This window comes from Falco cherrug, chromosome 5, assembly GCF_023634085.1.
Source record: "Falco cherrug isolate bFalChe1 chromosome 5, bFalChe1.pri, whole genome shotgun sequence".
Taxonomy (NCBI): Eukaryota; Metazoa; Chordata; class Aves; order Falconiformes; family Falconidae; genus Falco; species Falco cherrug.
Genome location: NC_073701.1, coordinates 12,625,275 through 12,647,159, shown reverse-complemented (window position 1 = coordinate 12,647,159; position 21,885 = coordinate 12,625,275). Strand labels below are relative to the sequence as shown.

The 21,885-nt window shown below is 46.8% G+C and overlaps 2 protein-coding genes across 21 annotated transcripts in view; one reads left to right on the top strand and one right to left on the bottom strand.

Annotated features, from left to right (window-relative positions):
* The window catches only part of BORCS5 (BLOC-1 related complex subunit 5), a 78,177-nt gene extending 67,026 nt beyond the window's left edge, over positions 1–11,151 (top strand). For both annotated transcript variants that reach the window (XM_055712703.1, XM_055712704.1), the window contains exon 4: positions 7,011–11,151. In XM_055712703.1, coding sequence (XP_055568678.1) covers positions 7,011–7,241 — 231 coding nt within the window. In that variant the 3' untranslated portion in view covers positions 7,242–11,151. The remainder of the gene's footprint in view (positions 1–7,010) is intronic.
* Positions 11,152–15,409: 4,258 nt separating this feature from the next.
* The window catches only part of DUSP16 (dual specificity phosphatase 16), a 75,920-nt gene continuing 69,444 nt past the window's right edge, over positions 15,410–21,885 (bottom strand). For all 19 annotated transcript variants that reach the window (XM_055712690.1, XM_055712698.1, XM_055712694.1 and 16 more), the window contains one exon: positions 15,410–19,566. In XM_055712690.1, the coding sequence (XP_055568665.1) occupies positions 18,390–19,566 (1,177 nt within the window). In that variant the 3' untranslated portion in view covers positions 15,410–18,389. The remainder of the gene's footprint in view (positions 19,567–21,885) is intronic.

The following is a 21,885-nucleotide window of genomic DNA, read 5'->3' as shown; positions in this document are numbered from 1 at the left end:
ATGTTGCACACACAGGCTCATTAATCCTATGTATTGTCTGGGTGTGGTTTTGTTATTTATTTTTCTTAAACTTTATCATTTAGGAAAGGTACAGAAGCATTTCTAATACTTTGACTGTAACACAACATTTCTTAGTCATGATAAATTTTGGAGATTACTTTTTAGGTGGATGTAGATTGTTCTACGAAAGCAGCAATTGAAAGCTCCAAAAAACTGCTCTTACTAGTTGAAGTCAATGAAGTAGAAGTTGCTATAAAGTTTTCTTGATGACAGTTTAGAAAACTTACTGATAAAATCAGTTAATCATCACACCCCCCCCTGCCTAGAGTCTTCTTGTGCATTTAAAAGTCTGACACAACCACAGCAAACACCGGGTTAGGATCCAGGAACATGTGCAGTGGGGAGAGATGGTGCTTCTCTTTGCATGGTGGTCGTTCCTCTTCTGTGACTGTCAGACTGACAGGTCAGTCCAACAAGCTGATGGGGCAGAAGACCAAACCACTGAAGAAGGGGGAGCCCAGGAAGACCAAACTTGTTTTCTTCTCCCCCACTGACGTAGATGCAGAACTGAGCCCGTGATCATGCAGCTAATTTGGAGGAGGAGGGTGGGACTGCTGCTTTGCAGCCTGAGGTTGCGTTGGCTTTTGTGTAATGTGAAACTGTGCCCTGAGTTTCACTTGCTTATGTTATGGTTTAGCTGTTTTGAGAGAGAAAGATGATAAGTAGCTGTGGTGTTGAAGGGAATATAAGTAAATAAAGTCCAGTAGAACAAGACTGTGATACGAGATGTATCCAAGCTGGAGAGCTGGCTATAGCATCTACAGCACCAGATTCCAGATGGCTGCTGGTTGTTGGGCTTTGCTGTCTATCTTCTCCCACCTCTGTGAAGTGGGTCCCCGCTTTTTCAAGTGCTTGGAGGTCGACTGGTTCATTAGTGCTGGGCGAGAGGTAGGTATTGTTTTAATTGCAGCTTTAGGACTCTTTTTTTAGCAACAGTTAGTGATAGCAGTCATAACTTAAGCTTGGGGGACTGCCAGTTGGCAGAGGGATGCTGGTAGCTCTCAAGCAGGGAAGGCTCGAGCTGGAGCTGCGAGGGAAACGTGGGCTGCAGAGGTCAGACTGTGTGGCAGCAGCAAACGTATCCTCTCCAATAACACAATATGCAGGAAAAGATTTACGTGAAGGTGGAAAAGCTAATTTCAAGAATGAACCCTCTTATTCTTTTGGATTCTGAATTCTTTTGTGCAACCCAAGGCCTCCCAAAGTAGTTAAGTCTTGATGTTGCAGGTGCAGCGGCCTATCTTATACTACCAGGTATCTACTATAGCTCTAAGGGACCACGTATGGATTTAGCTGTAGGTCTTTTGAAGTAAAGGCCCTGATGTACCTATTGATATCAATGTTACTAAAATTCTGTGTTAGAGCCAGTTAAAATGGTTACTCTTCGTTCTCTAACTTGACTGTGATCTGTGCGATGCTTAGACAGAATGACCCTTGGCAATTCTTTCCAGCAATAACAAATTACAGAGGGAGTAAAAGGAATATTTTGGCATGGGATTCAGTCTTGGATGTGAAAAGCAAAACTTAAACACAAATTAAAATTGTTTACCTGGCAGTGGCGTTAGAGGAAGGGTACACGACAGATGCTGAAGAGAGGGACGTGGGATCCTTGGCTGGGTGACTCTTGTTTTCGCTACCCAGTAAGCTTATCGGTTACCAGTGTGTGGAATGAGTGGGAGAAACAGAGGATGTTCCCATCATCAGGAAGTCATCACGATCTATTGTGCTAACTTTGCGTGACATTATCAAAGAGAGAGGGGAAGAGGGAAAAAAAAAAAAAGCCATTCACTGAGCACATTTCTTTTCAAGCAGTACAGAAAGAGGAGCTGTCTTCAGTTTTAAGTGTGTTGATTGAAAAGTATTTTCACACCAGCACATCGTGACTAATATTGCATGCAGTCATGTTACCGCCTGTCACTTTCTGATGTGGTTTTTGTGCAGCTGTAGGAAGGAGTTCATTTAACTCCAGCCAGGCACCTGACAACGTGAAGGCAGAGGCCGCTTGTGCTCGGAGCACAGTTCTAGCAAGTGAACTTTCTGGAATAAGGATTGCACCTTAACTGCTGTGTTTTTTGAGTGGCAGCCATAGAGGATGGGAGCTGGCAGCAAATCATTAGGGCAGAGGGACACAGGACAAGTGGGTGTCTATGTGAGCTCTTGAAGGCTGTTGCTGAGTGGGGGGGAACAAAACTGCTTGGCTCATTGGCATTTTAAGAAGGGAGTGGAGAAGCTGGAATGACACAGCATCCTCTTACGAGATATATTTGTTTTGTTATGGATGTCAGCGGTGCCTCTCTAGAAACCTGATTCCAAGTTTAATGAACTTCTGATTGCATTTGCTTGTTCTGCAACAAGGGGAAATGTGTCTAGCTACAATTTTCATTCTCAATCATTGAACTAACAAGATGTGACCTCTGTTTCCAAGAGCTCAGGACATTTACATGTCCATAACAGAGGCATCGTAACACCATGCCAGGTAAGAGGTATACATAGGGTACTGGTTTGTTTTCAGCATGGACTCTTGAAAAGAACTGGGCAGTGTCCAGTGCTGACCTCAGTCTTTTTATGGGCTAAATTAATGTCTTTATTCTTCTTGGCAGTGTGGGCCAAGAAGAATTTTAAAATGAATGCAAGAATTTGTGGTGTGTAAGATGTCTGAAAGTACCCTCAATTGTTTTTGTGTTCCATCGATGTGGTGTTACAAATAAGCCTGTATAATGCAGAGGAGAGGCTGCGAGCCCTTACTGGTTGACAATGTGAATGGTGCAGCAGGAGGGGCTGTGCTGGGGCCCTTTTAAGTGGGGAAATACCCATCTTGCACTGTTGTTGGAAGTAATTATGAATCTGTTTTCATTTGAAGAAAGAAAAGCTCAGTAGATGTCATTTCATGTTTAAAATGTGAAGCTGAGGCATAAATTAGTGTCCTGCTGCTTCTGATCCATGGAGGAGTCGTGAGCTTTGAAGCAGACACAGACCCAAATTCTGAATGTCACTGGCTGTACAAAAAAAGTACATTGTGCTGGAAGGTGAGTTTTAGGCTTGTCTGCTTGTATGATACTATACTCATAAAAGAAAAACTGAAAAAACTCTAGTGTCCTTTTCAATGTAGGAAGGGGAAAGAATCCTGTCCTCTACTGTGGACATGCCCAGCCTCAGGTTTGCTGCTTTAACAGGAGGAATTCTTTTTTGGAAGAAATAAGATGTGCATTGGGACCTTTCACCCCTTGACTGAGAACACATCTTTTTTCCTCAAGACCAGGCTGGGCAGAACCTCTTGCTTTGACAAGAGCTAGGACGTTGCATGCTGGGCTCTGTTCCTCTGCTTTTGTTCTGTTGCTTCTGAACAGGCTTCAGGTCCAGTCTTCTAACTCTCCAAACTCTTCTGTACCTGTAAGCTGAGGATGATGACAGCTTACTCAGTGGTGGAGTTTGAAGGAGAAATAGGTGGTGGTGAAGCCTCAGTGGTGGTGGAGTCATCAAGGGCCTGGTGGCAGCACACCTTTACATCTGTTGTGGCTTGTGGGTGTGGGGTGGTGACCTGCCGATGGGGCAGTTGCCCGCAGCTGTAGTAGCCTGGCACGGTAGGAAGCTCGAAGCAAGCAGAGCAGAAACAATGGCTCAGATAAACACTTTCAGATGGTTGTAGGGCAGTGGGAGTGCTGCTGGCTCTGCGGTGTCTCTCTGGGCTTTCCCAGAGAGCTTCTCAGCCAGGGATGGGCAAGAAGGTTGAGACCGGAGTGTTTTCCAGAAGAGAATGTGGCAGGGCCTCGTGTTATTGAGGTGTGAATTGCTGGGGACTGCTCAGAGAAGGCAAATTCACTCATCTGACCCTGGGGAGTGTCTTGAAAATCACAGACTGCCTTGGCTGCAGGCAAGGGGAGCAGACTCTGCCTAAGCTCCCCTTCTCCAGATGCTTTTTATTGCTACTGTATGGAATTAAGTACTTGGGAATTAAGCAGATTCTCATGGGCATTCCCTGTTCACTGCAGATTCCGAAAGGACAGTTTTAGTCTCTCTGGTGGCTCTGTAGGGCTGACCCTCTGAGTCCTGCCACTGAAGGCTCCACGTGAGTGCCAGAGGAATGGGACTGCCTGCCAGGAGAGGTAAAAGCACAAGGTCTGGCACTGGAGGAGGTTGCTCGGAGCGGGGGGAGGCAGGAAGGATGTAAGTGTGTATTTAGGCCTGCTTCAAGAAAAGCTGCAAAGAGGCATTGGCATTTACATACAGGAGTTAACACGTAGCTCTTTCTTTTTTTTTCTTTCCAAGTTAAAAAGACCAGGTTCAGTCTGAGTGAAAATTGACCTTTCCTCACAGTTGCTCAGCTTCAGCCCTCCTTGCTGTGTTGCTGGCCGTGCAGCTGCTGTGGCCTCCTGCAGCAGGCAAACTGGAATGCTAGGTGTAGAGAAACCATAGGAAACGCTCACTTCCACCCTTTCTCTTATTTGTGAGGCAGCTTTTTTTATAGCCATTGTGAATGTGTCCAAAAGTAGCAAAGAGCTTGGAAGGCCACACTGCATTTCATCTTCCTTTTGCGGGTCAGCTTCTCCCCAGGTTCCCCTCCAGTAAGTGGACATAACTGGTATTTACACAAGGATCCTAAAAGTCAACAGATGGAAATTATTGGAATGGAGAGAAAAGGGGGCCTTTGGGGTGTTTTTTTCTTGGTGGTTTGTTTTGTTTTGTTTGTTTTTTCCAGAGCTTGGTATATGTGAGCTTTGCCTCTTGCGTACCACTGTGAGGCCACGTGGAGAACCTGCCTGTTGAGGAGAACCTCAGCACCAGAGGAGGTTTCTGCCTGGGTCCCTGTGCTGCTCAGTTTAATGAGGCATGCTGGCTTTTGGCAGGTTTCCGACTGGCTGCCACTCCACGCCACTGTCTCTCATTAGGTAGGATGGTTTTAGGCGCTGGATTGAATTTACTTCCATCCACGCAGACCTGGTGGTGGTCTGCTTTTTACACACTCCAATTTACAGAGCTAGCGCCAAGCTACTAAATTAAGCTGGGGTTTTAATAGAAACCCCTGTGTAGGCTTAAATTGTTTCCACTCTATTTGGAGTTTCCTGCTCTGCTGGTTTTTATTTTGTCCCGTGCATGAAAGCGTGGAGAGAGGAATTCACAGGAAAGCACAGCAGCAAAGAGGAAGAATTCAGCCTGAGACCACTAGAAAGTACAGACAACATAAAAGGTTAATTGGTACTCTATCCAGCTCTGATGAAGGTGATAGGGGGGAAAAAAACGCTTCCTATTCCCCATGACAGTTCAGCAGAATCTTGTGTTTTTGTTTTCAATGCTGTTTGTGATTTAGGTTTCTCAATAAAGGATTTTCTTGTCCGACTATTTTGGACTTGACCTCTTCCCCAGGGCTTGAAAGGGACATCTTTCAGCGAACACATCTGCCCCAGTTTTTCCCCCAGTGTCAAACCCTACTGCCACCAGTGGGACAGTAGTTCTCTGTCTGGTGGGACTTCCCTCCTCAGGGAGGGATGCCCCTTCCAGTTTTGCACTATTTCTACTCAATCCTCCCCTTGCTGCAGGCTCTTCCCTACAGCCACGGGCTGTACTGGGTGAGGATTACTCTTGCTGTCGTGATCTGGTCAGCACAGTTGTGGGTTTTTTTTAGCACTGCACCAATAAATTTGTGTTGTCCCTGGTGGCAGGTATAGTTGCTGTCCTCCACCGAATGGGTTGGTTCTGTGACACAGTGAGGGGTGTTGATTAAACCTGTGCTTTCTGGTAGACCTGGAGTTCTCAGCACCAATTCCCTGAGCTGACTAATCACGAGCAGTGACCTCCTTCCTCTGAGGGTAATTAGATGGGAGAGGTTTGGAAAAATGGCAGTAAGAGGCAGCAGTGGTCTAAAACTGGCCGGCATGCGTCCTCCTGCCCTTCACTTGGAAGCCGCTGTTGGTGTGCACCAAGTCCCAACCGAGGGGACTGCCTCCCACAAGGGCAGAGCGTGGCTGCAGGATGTGTGCCCACGGCTCAGCCATACCAGTTTGAAGAGCCAGTGCACTGCAGTAACTGTGGCTGTCGAGCACAGCTGCAGCGAGCCGAAGCAACCGAGGTTCAGGTGTGCGCTTGAGGGCTTGGAACAGACCTGTTACCGAGCTCTCTGGATATACAGTGTGTCTTACAATGGATGAAGCAGCTTGAACTGTCTAACTTGGCTGATGCGTATATAGCACTAGCAGCTATCGGCTGAATCCCGCCTGGGGTGCGCAGGTCTGGCTGAAGAGAAAGTTGGGCTGTGAATTATAAAGGCTGTCTTCATCACTCAATGGCAGGAATAGCGCTGCAGTTCCTGTCATTGTCATCATGCTCGAGATGTGTTTGGGTACTTACCGTGTTTAATTGCACGGCTGATTTACTTAATGTCCCTCCTGGGGTCACTCATAACGCTTTTATTTTTAGGATTTGGGGAAGTTAGGGACAGTGGCAATCCATTGTGGGTCTCTCTCAAGGCAGAAGTTTTCCAGATGATGACGGTCATAATAGACATGGCTTAGTCACAGAGTAACGTGGCTAAGCTGATGAAATTAGCACTGGCAAGTGAATGATCTCCACTGAAAATATACAACAGGTGTAGGCAGAGGCCACGAGTTCTCTGGGTTTGGGTAACTTGGAGGATATGTGTATGGTTTATTGGGAAATCCTTGGCAGTGCCTGTTTGCTTTCAACCCTGTAAAAAACAAGAATTTTCTGATCAAATACTCAGTGTTTGGGTGTAGAACTGAGGTGGTCATGTGTCCTCCCTGGTATACAGCTATAAATTATCCCATTTCATGGCAGATTGGTTACGTACCTACAGAGCAGCTCCTCTGTACCTGGCTGGTATCTCCAGTGGGCCATCTAAGGTGCTTCTCAGCCGCTTTTAGGAAAGACAGTGTGCTGAAAGGCCTGTGGTAACAGTTGGCCTAATGCATCTTGCTCTGCTTGTTGTTTTTAAACAGATGGACCTCTCTGTGGAAAACCTTTATAGCTTCATGCAGGAGCGCCAGAAGAAGTATGCCAGGTATGCAGAGCAGATCCAGAAGGTCAATGAGATGTCTGCCATCCTCCGCCGTATACAGATGGGCATCGACCAGACGATCCCGCTGATGGAGCGGCTGAACAGCATGCTGCCGGAGAGCGAGAGGCTGGAGCCCTTCAGCATGAAACCCGACCGGGAGCTAAAGTCATAGCTGATCCAGCCGGCTCCCCTCCTCACCTTCCACGCTCCAGAGTTCAGCACAGATGCGCTTCCAACAGGCTGGCCTGGCAGATGTTTGAAGCAGGCAGCAGTGCTGCCTGACTCTCTGCCAGGGCATTGGAGGAAGAGCAGTGTCAGCTGCCAGAACTGCACAGCCAGGAATCCAGGAGCTCCCCAGTCCCGTCGTCTGGAGAAGATGATTTACCGTTCTTTCATCTCCCTCCTCTTGCCCTCCTGTCTCCTTTACCACTACCACCGTCTGTGCCGAGACATTTGTTTCATTGCTGTGACTGGATTGGAGTTTACAGAGGAGGAGTTATTTTTCATCTGATTATTATTTTTTTTTAAATAGAAAAATTCAAAGGGATATGGGTTGTGACAAACCCTCTAACATGGTTTTTGTGCCACTGGGGTTTAGGCGATTAGATGGCTGGCAGGTATTTCTGAGATCCCCTTGCCTTGGAAATATGTGTGTTTTATAGGTGAAAGTGTGGGAGCCAGGAACTGGCTTATTAAAATCTGCCTATTATCATAATTAACATGGTTTGCATGGCAGGGTTTTGGCATGTCCTCCTTGAGCCTCCTGTTTTTACGAGCTCCCTAATTTATGAGGCTGTAAAGGATACGTATGTCTGTTAATGTTAAGCAAGCCTTAGCATTCCTCTCCCCGTTGCCCTAACAATGTCCCCGTGTCCCAGCTGGTGCCATTTTGTGTCCCTTACCTTGCACAGTGATTCTGACAGGCCCCGGCACCGACCTGCTCACTTTACATCCCAAAGTTGGACACGAGGTGTCTTTTTTGACTTTTGTTGGGACACGCCAGTTATCTTGGTGCTGTCTTTTCTGCCAGAGGGATGCAGTTGTTTCTTCACCTTCAGGTGTATGGAGTTGGAGGGAAGAGACATGAGGTCCTTTGGGTCTTTGCATTGGTTTAGCTGCCAGCATGGCAAGAGCTTGCCTGAGCACGGTGTTTAACGACTGAAACCACAGGGCCCTTTGGGACCGCACTCAGCGAGCTGCTCCAAAGGCAACAGGACGTTCTTGCCTTCTCCCAGGTGGAGGGTCCTGCTGGAAGGCAGGCAGCGTGTCCGCGCCACCAGGGTGCTGGGCTGGCCCGTAGGAGACGGGTTGGTTGCCAAGTCTGCCACTGGTCTGCTAGCTGCAGGCAATTTGCAGCACCTCTCCGAGCTTTGGTTTCTCCCTGTATAAAACAGGGGTGTATTTTACATGCTGCTGTAAAAATATTTACAGATCTAGAAATAGCGTTTAACAGCCTGTGTTGCCATTGCGTGGCAGCTCTTGTCTGCAGCAGAAAGAGCACGAAACCAGAAGTGAGGAGCCATTGGTTTGCTGGGTCAAAGGTAGGTTTGTGTGTGTCACGTTAGTCCCAGGATGCTGTTGCTGGTGAGGAGGCTGAAGTGTGCCCATGGACCCCAAGGACTGTTGTATGTCAGGAGTGCAGTGCCAGTGGTGAGGACAGTCCTCTTTGAGACAGCGACAGCCCATCTTCCAGGACAGCACAAGGCTAAGTGACATGCCAAAGGTGACTTGCTTCGATACCTCTTAGTATTTAAGAGCACTTAATCAGCAAAAGATTGTCTCTGAGCATTGGGAATAAGAGTGCAGTACGTTTTTGACAGTATTAATTAATGCCTAGTGGCAGGAAGCAACGGGCTGTTCTCTTGTTGCATTCCCCAGGGCCGTGTGGCCTGGAGTGAATGTTTGTGATGCAGAGTGCAGCCAGGCTGGGTGCGTATCTGAACCACGGCAGCAGTTTGACCCCAGGGCCCACTGAGCACGGTCAGAAAGCGGAGTCACATAGAAATGAAGCCACTCAAAATGATGGCCTGGGAAGGGCGATTGACTGCTTCAGGGAGGGCGAGGAACTCAGCAGGAGATTTTCTAGAAAAGACAGCAGAGTGGGCATCGTTGTCTGCTGCTTCCACCGCAGAGTTGTTCCATAGTTGTATATACATAGGCACATGCTGTTGCACAGGATATAACGACAGGTGTCTGTCCTTCCTCGTGTCCTGCAGTATTTTAACTTGTTTGTTAAAAGCTTACATGAGACTTAACAACCCATGAAAACTTGCCTGTCGTGGCTGTGCCCATGAGGGTCCTCATTGTCCATCATGGAATATGTCTCTGCCTCCCGCCGTCAGACACGCCAAAATATTCAGCAGCTTTAAATAGCGGCCGCAGGCGTTTTTGTCCTCTTCGTCCAGATGATGCTGTCTGGAAGTTTAGAATGTGCAACATTCAGCTGTCTGCCAGACAGGATCATGGATATCCCACACCCTGGTGTGCTGGAAGCCTATACTGGTGGGAAGATCCCGATGCTGGATCTTGAGGCAGGGGCTAGGCTGCAGATGCTCTCTCCTGTAAAGCTTCTAGACATTTGGCCTTAGGCTATTAAGTATCAGATCAAAGCATTGCTTCTTGCAGTGCTAATGAGGGTAAGCGAGTAGTATTCCTGTCTGAAGGCTGCAGGAGCGAGGGCTACAAATCCGTTCCTCCCTCGGTTGTGGTAAAACACCTAGGCACTGGGCTGATAATGGGCGAAAGTGCTTGTTCCTACAAACACGGGCCTTTGAGTTTGTGGATATGCTGCTGGGCCTTTCTGAGCAGGAAGGGTAGGTTGTGCAAAACAGAATAGCTTAACTAGAAAGAAATCAGAGCCAAAACGCAAAGGCTGACCTCTTCCAAAGCACGCAGGTCATCACCTTCATTCCACAGGTGATCATCTCTTGTCTTGGGTACTGTAAGGTAGTGCACCCTCCAACTGTTCTCAAACAATGGTTTACAGTTTTAAATAAAACATTGTCACTGGCTTCATTAACTGTAAGTCTGGCCCTCTCGCTTGAGGGAAAGACGTCTCCTGCCTCATCGTCCTGAGCTGCTGTTTGTTGCTTGGCTGCTCCTTGTTCGCTTTGCTCTGTACCCTGCTTTCAGCTTCATCTCGGATGCAGGTGATGCTCAAGGTGAGACTGTTGCTTCACTCACTTTCACACTGTTTAGCAGGAGACTTGAGATGTGACTGGAATTACCTTTCTGCTAATGAATTTCCTTTTCCAAGGCAAACACTGTTGGAGAAGGCCTCAGGTATCTCTCCCAAATGTGCTAGCTGTTACTTCTACCACGAAGTTAGTGCTATGAACAGAAAATAATTATGTGTGCTCCACTGAAAACAAACATTTCTGCTCTTTTCTGCTTTCTGAGGTGGTGTGTGGTCTGGGGTATAGGCTAAGCTTCTTGATACGCAGTCTCCTGAAAAGCTGGGGTCTCTGGGTCTGTGGTTCCCCACTGGCCTGAGCTGCTCTGCTTCATACCCTGACTTTGCTGTTGTGACCCCCTCTTTGTGCTGCCACTGGTGCTCGTTGTATCCTACACCGCTCCGTGTACTACACGGGCAGAAGAGGTTTGCTTTGTTGTTTCCATTGTTTTTTGTAATTTAATGCATTGACAGGGTGCTAAAGTGCCAACCTCTGTAGGGCAATTTCTGTGAAGATCTGGTGAAGGGGACAGAAAAGAGATTTTGGCGGGTTTTTTAAATATATGTATTTAAAATTAAATATATTTAAATATATTTAAATATTTAAAGTGTGTTTTCCCCCTCCTCTAAGCTTTTACACAGAAAGAGTAGAAATACACGTTTTCACAGGCCCAATCATTGCATGAGCCAGCCCCTCTCTCTCGGTCTGCGTGCCAGTGGTTTCCAGAAGTACTGTTGTAATGTCCCTCCCATTCCTGAGCTGCCAGGGTGTATTTTGATTACCAGCCTTGTGGCTGAGTGTTCTTTGGTTTATGGGTGGTTATCCTGTTTGCAGACTTGCTCTACTTCAGCTCCCTACATGCCACGTGTTCCACAGCTCCAGCATTAAAACGTTTGGTACCGCTCTTTTCCAAGTGTGTTGTTTCTCTGATTGCCTTGCTTAATATCCATTTACAGTGCATCGCTTCTTGCTCTGAAGTCTATGGACACTACACATGCGAAAGGTCATTTCTTAGCTTTACTGCTTTGTACACAGGACCCACTTTGTGCCACGGAGATGGCCAGTTTCGGCTGCCCGGGACTGCCTCTGCCTTGGGACTGTAAGGAAACATATGTCCTGGAATGAAAATTAATTTTGGGGTTATTTTTGGTGCCTTCCCAATTCTGGTTGGCACTGATGTCCTGTTTAAATAAATGATGTGTGCAGCGATGCTTGTGACTTGCCAGCAGTGAGGTGAGACCGTAGTTCAGCTGGCTGCCTGCCTTCTGTGTGCTGGTAGCATATTGAAGGTAAAGAGGAGGGTCTGGGGTTGATGGACTCGGGACGCTTGTGTAAGACTTGAAGCTTCCTTGTGCAAAGCACTTGTGGTGTGAGACACTGCCTGTTTTGTTAGGACCCTTGCACCTTGTGTGCACCCAGCGGCTTTCCTAAGGTTCAGTGGGAACGCTGAACATGAGCAGCAAAGTATTTCCTTTTCCTTTCCTCCCACACACACACTTACATCCCTGTCAAAAAAGAGACTGTGTCCTGGCAGATGCTTTACATCAGTTCTTTGCCGGATCGTAGAAGGAACTAGAGCTGGGCATCCTTGGGCAGGCTGGCTTTCAGGGTGGCCCCTGCCCTGCTGGGGGCTCATCGACTCCTACCAATTCTTCACACCTCACTGAATGGGGCAGATTGCACTTTTGGGCAAAGTTCAGCCTCTTTTCAGCTGGTCCGTGGTACTTCTCTGGGGGCTGTTGGCTTGCTTTCAGCTGCCACCGTTCAGTTTTAACTGCTTGGCAGTGTGAGACTGCACGGGACAGCCAGATGCGCAGCGAGGTGACACAGGAGAACAGCTTTCACCCAGTGGTCCCCAAAGCCAGGGTAGGACTGAGGTTGTGATGGGTGTGCTGAGCACGCATGCAGCGTTACAGAGCTAATCCTTCTAAGGCATGGCAGAGGAGCATTCAAAGGACAGTCAGCTGCCTAAAACAACCCTTTTTGTCTTTTTAAAAGCTTTGTATTTTAACGGATGGAGAGTGAGCATTGGCCTCGTAGGGAAGCTGTGAAGGTAGTGAAATACGATGACCTACTGTAACACAACCAGACATAAACGAGGATGGCTGTAGGTTCTGTCAGAACGTTGGGTATGTGAACAGCTACTCCGTGAAGAGAAGGATTAGGGAGAACTTCCAAGCACAGCTTACAACTGCCCTTGCAAAAGGGCTTCTCTGCCCCAGTTTTGGCAAGCTGGTCATGGAGAGGCATTAACAACCCTGTAATCTGCGAAGTACCTTATGACGGCTGCGCAGTGCATGTTTCCTTCCATGGGAGGTGGCAGGAGCCTGCTGTAACGCCATGAGCATCTCCTGGAAACCTGGTGATCTTAGGGAAGTCCGGCTTCGAGAAGATCCCAAGATGGAGGTGTTTCCTGCAGGAAGCAGGTTGTTCTGGTAAACTTAGAAAATCAGTAAGTGAATGTACCTGTGACAGAACACTTCTCTGCTGGCACTGGGAAAGCAGAGCAGTGATGGACTCTCACCTGCTGCCCAGGGGGTGCTGAACGAAGAGAGGGGCAAATTTATAGGGGGGGTGGGGTGGGGTGTTGTTTGTTTCTTAGGTTTTTTTTAATGTGATCCGATGCCCCAGGCTGATTGTTGCCTGTACGATATGACACTTTGGCTTTGTATGGTGGTGGAGCTTGGTGAGGGTCCCTGTAAACAGCAGCTGGAAACCATACCTCAAAGCGAGCAATCCCTTCCAACGTGCCGAGGCTCTACAAGTGTTTTACAGCCTTTTATATGCTAGGAAAGCAGCCCCTTCCCAGGGGGCTGGCTGTTGCAGAAGGCTAGAAATAGCTCCCTTTTCTATTTATGGTGGCTCTCATTAATATTCTCAAAGTGCAGATTTAGCTGAAGCTTCACTGCAGAAACACTTCAGTTTGCCTCAGAGCAACTGTTTGGGCCCGAGGGCCGAAAAGTTCTCTGTAGGCATGGTTCAAAGGGAGAGCTGGTGCTAGGCTAAGCTAACGTATTGTGAACACTGTCCTCCTACCTGAATCCCCAGTTGTGGTTTTGTGTGTATAATATAACAGTGGTATTGTATTATAATGCTAAAAGTACTGGAATAGCTCTGCTTTTCTCAGAAACTTTGAAGAATAAATATAGGTAGGCTAGGTGTTTAGTCTCAGGATATGGCTATAATGACACTAAAAAGTCTAGGTAGGTGAGTTTGGCTGAATCTCAGTATTTTCAGATATAAAACGTGGCAGTGACAACCTTATTAGGGCTCCAGTGCTGTCCCTCGGAGAAGTGCCAGGCCACCGTTTTGGGTGTTCGGTATCACCGCTTTCTGGCAGAAATCGGTTTATAATTTGTGCTGTGAGTGAAAGCGTAATGAGCAGTTACCTGATGAACATACAGTTAGTAAAACCAGCAGTTTGCATCATTACATGTTTCTTCTCTCTCTCTTACCCGCCCTCCCCCAGCCCTCTCAAAAATAGGGCTACCTGATCCATGCTGGGGGGAGGTTTGCCCTGTTTTCAGTCCATTTCACTCGAGGAATGTAACTGATGGTTACATCAAGAGCCTAGTGACCTCCCCTGTAATGGCAGTCAGTGAAATGAAAATTGAATGTTGATGACATGCTTGAGAAACATTTCAGTTGTCTCTTCAGTTTTGACTGGAGATGGAGTTAGACTCTCTTCTCGCAGAGCTGTCTGCTGGTGTGGCAAGAGTGGAGGGACAGGGGGAACAAGAGCAGAGCAAGCCCTGTGAAGAAGGCGAAAGGAGGAGGGGTGAAAACTAAAGTGCAGGCTTCAAAAAACAAAACTTGGGGGAACAAACAGAGCTAGTCTGACCTACTGGCTCACAGAAGCAGACTTTGGAGTAGGGTGAGGGAAGCTAGGGCAGGTACATCTTAGAAGATTGTCGAGTCAACCCGTTTTGCAGGCTAACAAACAGGTGTAGGCAGGTGGGGGTGGGTCTCCTCCCAGATAACTAGTGACAGAAGAAGAGGAAATGGCAAGTTATGCCAGGGGAGGTTGAGATTGGATATTAGGAAACATTTCTTCACTGAAAGGGTGTTGAAACATTGGAACAGGCTGCCCAGGGAGGCGGTGGAATCACCATCCCTGGGGGTGTTTATAATTAGCTGTGGCGCTTAGCAACATGGTTTTGTGATGGACTTGGCTGTCCTGGGTTAATGGTTGGACTTGATCTCCAAGGTCTTTTCCAATTTAAACAATTCCACGATTCTAAGATGATGCAGTTTAGGTCTAGTATTGTGCATGGTTCTTGCTTTACCGTGCAATGGATGCCAGCTGTCTATGTAACCGCTGGTATGTTTTATTTGTACAAAGTAAGCACAGAAGCTCATGCAGGTTGTTGTTACTTGTGCTCTGGCTGATGGCATGATGGCTTCTGGAGAGTATTCTGCATTTCCCTTTCAAAGCATAATCCCAGAAATTCTCTTCAAAAAAAAACCCCAAACCCAAAGTTTTGTTACTGCACCTGAGTTTGAAGGTGCTGTTACACAAACTCGTAGACTTTACCATCTTAAGGATATAACCACAGCAGCCATATTCTACCACAGGATTACATTTTAATATATGCTACATCTGTATAAGCTACTTTCTGAAGGAGCAATGAGGGGCATACCCCTCCCTCAGCAATCAGAAGTTGCTCTGAATGCTTCAGGACTGGCAGAATCAGTCAAAGCAAGTATTTAAACAAGTAATCAAATTATTCTTCAAACAAGAAATATGGGAGGCAAGAAAAAAGCCATGGGGTTCATTCTAGGTAACTTACTTGATTTGAAATACTTGCTTCAGAAAGACTAGCACAGCTGCCTGGGGAACAGTTTACTCACAGCAGTGTCAGTTGCTGTAAGATGTTAATGCAGAGGAGTGCCACTGTTGGGGTTCAAGGGAGCAGAAGGAGGGGGGGTAAACAGGAACAGGTAAGAGGCCTGAACTGTTACCGGTGCTGTAAAATCACTGCTGTTTGCCACAAGCAGTCCAAAGCTACCCAATCTGTGTTACCCGTTAAGAGGCACGCAGGCACAGGGAAGGGTGCGCACCCTGAGGACAAGCTCCCTGCTAGGCCTGGCTGCTCAGGAGCAGGTCACGCCGCAGGCAGGTCACGCACACTCCACAGCCAGAGGCACACAGGCTTCTTCCCAGTCGTTCTCTATAAACAGGTACCATTTCCGATTTTATTTCATCATAACATACAGGTAATGCTCATGACACAACAAGATGAGAAACTCACTCTCCGAACCACTTAAACAGCTTGCCATACACCAAAGAACATTATATTCATACTGAACATATACACGTTTCCCCCCCTCGCATCCTCCACTTCCCAAACTTCTACAAACCATTTCCAGCATTGTTCAGGTACAGGACACTAGTTCAGATAGGAGACGGCACCACCCTGTGCAGGACATGGCTTTAAGGCTACAGGAACCCGTCCCCTAACAGTACCGAGCCTCCAGCTTTGATTCATTCAGTGACTGTAGCATATTGGAAATCACGAGGAGCCAGAAGACCAGATTTCAGTTCCTCAGAAGGCGATTAACCAAACGAAACCCAAACATACATATTGGTACGTATAGAGAAGGGGAGAACACACGTGTGAAGGAGCACAAAAGACAGGTAGATTGTTTTTGCCTCTCGGGATTGATTTGTGTTAACTGATAATTCAAATCAAAGACACGAGCTTTTACTGAAATCTGGCTGAGAGGAGCACTGCTAAACTGTGTACACAGGCGTTTATACACACCCACAGAGTATGTATATATCATGAAAACAGTTGTAATGTCATTGCTTTCACTTGATATGTAAACAGAGACAAGCGGCAGTATGTTTTAACGAATAGCCAAGACCTGACATGCTTTCCCTTGCCCGGACCACCCCTTCTTCTAGTGTCTCACGCACACTGCACAAACACAGACTCCGGGTTCAGTTTCTCCTGGTGCTGCCCCTCTGTGCCTTTTGCACTTTTTAGGATCAAGTTAATGAATGCTGTAGCTTTCAGTGCTCTTTTCCAACAGTCCGCTGTAGGATATTAAAAGTTACAATGACAAAATCATCTCCACTTTTCAATATAGTAAAACCTGAGATTTGAGTCAAAAACTAGCTAAACTTACAGTAAAAAACAAAACATAACTCAAGCTGCTGACTTGAATTAGGGCTTCAGTTTGCCACTAACAAATTTTTTTTAAAGCTGTTGGCCAGGAGTAAGTATTTGTTACATGCGATTTACAATTTTCAGCTGCCTGCACTGAAAGGGGACAAAATAATATAGTTCCCCCGATACACATGTTCTGAGGGGTGCTGGAAAGACTTAAGATAACATGTGTGCGACTCCCGTTGGAGCAGGAAGGGTGAGTGAAGCTTTATGCTGTGCCTCTGGCACCATCTCTTGCAGCAATGTGTGCACATAAAACAATCTGAGCAGCGCAGCCAAGGTACCACGGGGATGGCAGGCTGGAGGGGAAGCAGCTGGGTCACTGTCAAAAACAACACAAGAAGGGCTGTGCCTCATCTCTCATGAAACAGCCTCGCTGGCAGCCGGGATGCGACACCTCCTCGAGCTGGCGTGTTCCCCAGGGTGGTGAGGGTGAGAACACGGTAGTGGCCAGCAGCAGCACGGCTAGAAGCGCCTGGAGCCAAGTCATGCATCAGTGTGCTGGGAAGCCAAGACCCTACACTGGGACAGAGGACAAGGACCAGGATCAGCTTCCTTTGGAGCCACAAGCGCAGGAGGTGAGCAGGCTTCCCATTAAAGCTGTCTTTTCTCAAATCCCCTTTCTTTCACACCACGCTATGAGATGGGATGCTGGTGGTCCCCTCCTGTTTTCCTTGGGCAGCCAGCCAGACTACTTTTTCTCAGATTAAGTCAGAAAAACTAAGGAAAAGCTTCTATCTCCAAGTCCCCATCGATGTTGGGATGGAAAAAAACCAACCGGTTGAATTGCCCCCCACCACACGTGACTGGAACCATATATGAAGAATATATGAAGAATATGGTACTGCTTGGTTAGGGAAAAAAGGCCATCCTGACATATTTTTAGCTTTAAAAACAAAACCAAAAAGCCTTCAACAGCCATCTATTGAACTGTCAATTGGCAAGAGAAGGATGTTGTGGTACTGTACTAGCCGCTTCTCTTGCCCATCACCCTAAGTGTTAACCGCGCCGTGATAGCCTAGAAGCCAAAGCCACTGCCCCTCTCCCAGAAGCCAGCTTAATATCAAAAATACAAATACTGCTTATTTTATGTTTCAGAAGACTGAAGGAAACAGTCCTAAGTATGGTTCATTTGTCTTTTTCAAGAACTGCTGCTGAGCCAACTGAAACACTTGTGCGTAGACAGCTTTAAAAAAAAATAAAAAAATCAAATGTGGCCAGTCATTACTTGTTCACATTGCTTACGAACCGACTACCGACATCTGGCAGCCATAAAGCCCTAGTTTACTTTTTATATTTTTGAGGTACTGGGTTTTTGTTTTTTTTCTCTGAAGCAGCTCTCTAGCGAATCACCTAAAGCCTATCCATTAGAACAATAGTTACACCAGTATTTACATTTGTCTGAACTGTGTTCAGACCAGCCTTGCTGTAACCAGTCCCTACATCCTTTGGAATCGCTCCCGGTCTCCTCTCTTACAGGCAAAAGGTCTCTCCCTCCAGAGGTTGGCTCAGTGTCAGGGCTAAGGTGCACTGGTGAAGATGTGGGGCGTAAGGAGGGGAGAACAAAACTAGCTTTGATGGTAGGGGCATGTTTCAGTGGAACCAGAGAAAGGGTTTGATAGCCAGAGAGCTCCTTCCTTTTTAAAAACCACTGAAAGGTTCTGCCATCCACTGCATGTAATTGCTTCCTCTGTCAGGGAAAGATCTTTGAAATGTTCTGCCCTTCTCCAGGGAAGGGAAGGAGAATAACCCAGCGGCACACTTGGTCTCCTTGGGCAGATGCTCACTTGCCATTCCTTTGCCATACTAATCTAGTCTCTGCGTTCACACTGAAGCCTCACATTTCTCCCCTCCCCCACCCGCACCTTTTTGCACAAAGTTTGTTCTTTTCAGATTTACAGGGACCTCTCAAGCGCTGGGGGAGTGGTCTGGAGCAGGAAGCAACTCTGATACGGTCACACAAGCCTCTGCCCCTCAAGATACTTCAATGATTTCCATGCTGCCCGAAAAGCTCGACTGACTGCCCACTTTGCCCAGTTCTTCTCTGGATCTGTTGTCTGACATGATGCTCTCCCCAAACTCCATCTGGCAGCTTCTGCGCTTAAACTGCTTTTCAAAAGAGCTTTCCTCGTGCCAGCTTCGCCTGGAGTCACCTCGATCCCCCTGCTTTGCCCTCCTGCGCACAGCACAGGCTTGGTCGCAGCCCGTGGGCAGCTGACTGCAGCTGTAGGCAGAGTAAGCGGTGCTGTTCCCATAGATGGCGGAGGCAGAGTAGAAATGCGAGGACTCGGCTGCAAAATACCAGCTGTTGGTAAGGGACGTAGCCGATGTCTGAGGAGCCAAGATGTCTGAGTGCCAGCCTTTGAGGCCCAGCCCAGCAGCAGACTTTGCCAGATGCTGCTGGCTGGTGGAGAGACCGAACAAGAAGTTCGTGCGGTAGTTGTCTTCCATGCTCCCGCTCCGGTGAAGGGGGTACAGAAGCGACCGCTGCGTGGTGGCGCTGCCACTGGCTCTCCCCAGGTGTTGCCATTTGCTCTGGCTATCCAGCTGCCAGGGGTTCTGGGGTTTCTTGGGAGGGTTTGCTTCCTCTTTGTCAGGGCTGGTTTCTGGGGTCTGCTCCGAGACCTCCTGGACAGGGGAGAACTGACACAACTTGCTGCTGCCCTCTAAAGCAGTCGTGTGTTTGTAGTATTCCAGGGTGTCTTCAGAGGAGGCAAAGCCCTGAACCGATGCCGTCACACAGTTGCTACTTGCCGAGTAGGATACGGATTTAATGTCCAAAGAAAAGGAGCGCTTCAGGCGGTTGCTGTCTTCCACCTTATCTAGGGAGACGTGCAGTCCATTCAGGCCCTGTACCAGCGGGCCGTCTTCCAGAGGGGACAAGTGCCCGCACGATGTGCTGCCGCAGTCCACCGGCTTCTGTTCCACGATCTCGGAGGTAGCGGTAATGCAGAGCTGGTTAGCGGAGAGGCTGCTCTGCCCACCTTCTGGGACCAGCATGTGCTCGCTGCTTTTTTCCAGATGCAGAAGTTTCAGCTTACTAATATGTCCAGGCTGCCCGCTCTGGTTCTTGATCTTTTTCTCAAAGTCCAAAAGCTGGCCCAGGAAGTTGAAGTTGGGAGAAATGGTTGGCCTTTTTTCTTTCACAAATCTGGAAAGGGGACAAACAAACCGAGAATGAATTGTCTGCTGCTCAGACCTGAGATAACCCTAGAGTGATAGTTGCGAGTGTTAACAGCCTGTTCTTAACTTACTGGGATGCTTGGACTGAGGTTCAATCAAGCACAAGTAACTTGAGGATGGAGTTTAAAAAAGCCAGATTTTAAGCAAGATAATGCTGGATACTCACCATCCTCTCTATAGCTTGGTGGCTTAAAAAAGGAGAAAAGCTTTTTTTTTTTTTTTTAAACTGCTTTTTAAATGTCAACAACAAGGTTTGAGTGAATCATTTCCCTTATTTTACTTCACCTGTGGGACCTCTGCTACCTTGTTTTGTAACCAGAGTCAAGAGCTCCTCCAGTTCTGCAAGAACAGCATCTGAGCTGTAGCCAAGAGCCCTTGGTCTCTCCTGCTCTGCAGAAAGCGGATCACCATCCCTCAGCTTTCAAAGGGATGAAATCCCATGTTCTGTTCACCACTCTCACGCTGCTGTTACTGCAGTAGGCGCTTCCTACCCTGTTTATCTTTGTCAGGCAAGACAAAGAGCTCTGATAGATGCTGACCTTATACAGCAAGCACAGCGTTAAAACAAAAACGTTCCTTCTACCCTTGTAGGCGTTCAGCAGTAAAGGGCAAAAGTATTACCAAGTCACTGGAAGAGTTAATCTGGTTTTGAGTCCTGTAGGAAGCAGCCTGACCCGTGTACACGTGCCAATCTAAGCATGCACTTACACACTCTGCTGAATATAAAGAAGTGCAATACTTAAAATGTTTTCCTGAACCAGGACTCTGAATGTATGAAAGACTTATGTATTAGAAGTCATGTCATACACTTCAAAGTTAAACACAAAAGCATACTTCCTCCCTCTCTGATTTGCAGTATAGCTGAGTAAGTACTCCCTGCTTTTTACAGCTCCCAAAGTCCTTCCTCCTCCTGTTTTGTTTTTTAAAAAAAACCACATTCCTGGAACTATGATGAACCAGCTGACAAGGGAATTAACAAGGGAAGAAACCTTGAAGAGCTAAATCTAGTACAAACACACATATGATGTGTCACTGTGAAAATTTAATATCATTAAAAATAAAATCTCTCTGGAGAGGTGTACAGACGACTAGTGTGCAGTCATTAAAAACAGCATGAAAAACATTCAGAGGAGTACTTGTGTGTATGTGTACACACAAGCACAAATGCAGGCAAGCACATGAAAAATAGCAAACAAAACTTGCCTTTTTTATTTTTTTAAACGACTTTAAAAAAAAGTTGCCAAACAACAGCAGGAATGGTCAAGCTGACGTGACAACCTGGAATATCGGGTTGTACAACCTGGTGGTGGAAGCTTCCACCATGAAGTGTAATTCTGTCAAATAGAGAAAACTAGTAACTCTCCTCAGGAGAGATTCTTTAGCTTCAGCATTTAATTTGGGGGCTTTTATGCCAGTGTAAGTAACTTGCTCACAAGAATTCATACAGCCTTAGGCTGTTTTCTTCCAGGCAAAGCTAGATGTTCTTGTTATTGGGTGAGTTATCTAAAGCAGGATGCTCTCTGGTGAACATTGCCATTTCAGCTCTGTGTTCCGGCACTGCCTCCAAAACTGTTTCTTACACTTTTTCCTCATCTCACCATAAAATAGTGGGTAGTCCTAGATTTAAAACTAGCTTTTTAAAATTTGAAAAGGGTACAAGGCTCCCCTGACAAGTTTTAAGGCTTTGCAAACTTTTCCGTTTCAAAATGCACACTCTTTTTCCAATTGGAAAACATGCATAACATTTAATTTTGATGTTTATTTCTCTTGCATAGTGCACTAGAAAAAAAGACTAAAAATGTTTATTTCCTCAGATCTTTCCCTTCAAGTAACGGTGTCACTTTTTAAATTTTGTAATAGTGTCAAACAAACATTTTATCTAATGGCTTTCTTTAACTCAGAGAAAAGTATTTTTCTTTCAAGCTTTGCCAGCAAGAGCTCCCAAACCAGTGAGTGAGATGTGCTGCAGATGGTTCTCACTAAGCCATATCAATGGAAATACAGCAAAATATAATCTAAATTTCACAGTAGTTGTCAGTATCTACAGTGCAACAAGAAAAAGGCCTAAGATAAGTAATCCTTCGCGCTCAATTCACACTTCTGGTTAAGAAACAAACTAGAATTAATGCAGAGATTTCATGGAGGAATTTAGAAGCAGCACTTCAGAAGTACCCTGACGCATGTGCATTTTAGAAGTGTTTAGTACTGTACAGCTCTAACCTCCAGACCACTACAGCCTGAGACCAGACAGGTTTTTGAGTGACTCAGGCTCATAACCTTGCACAGT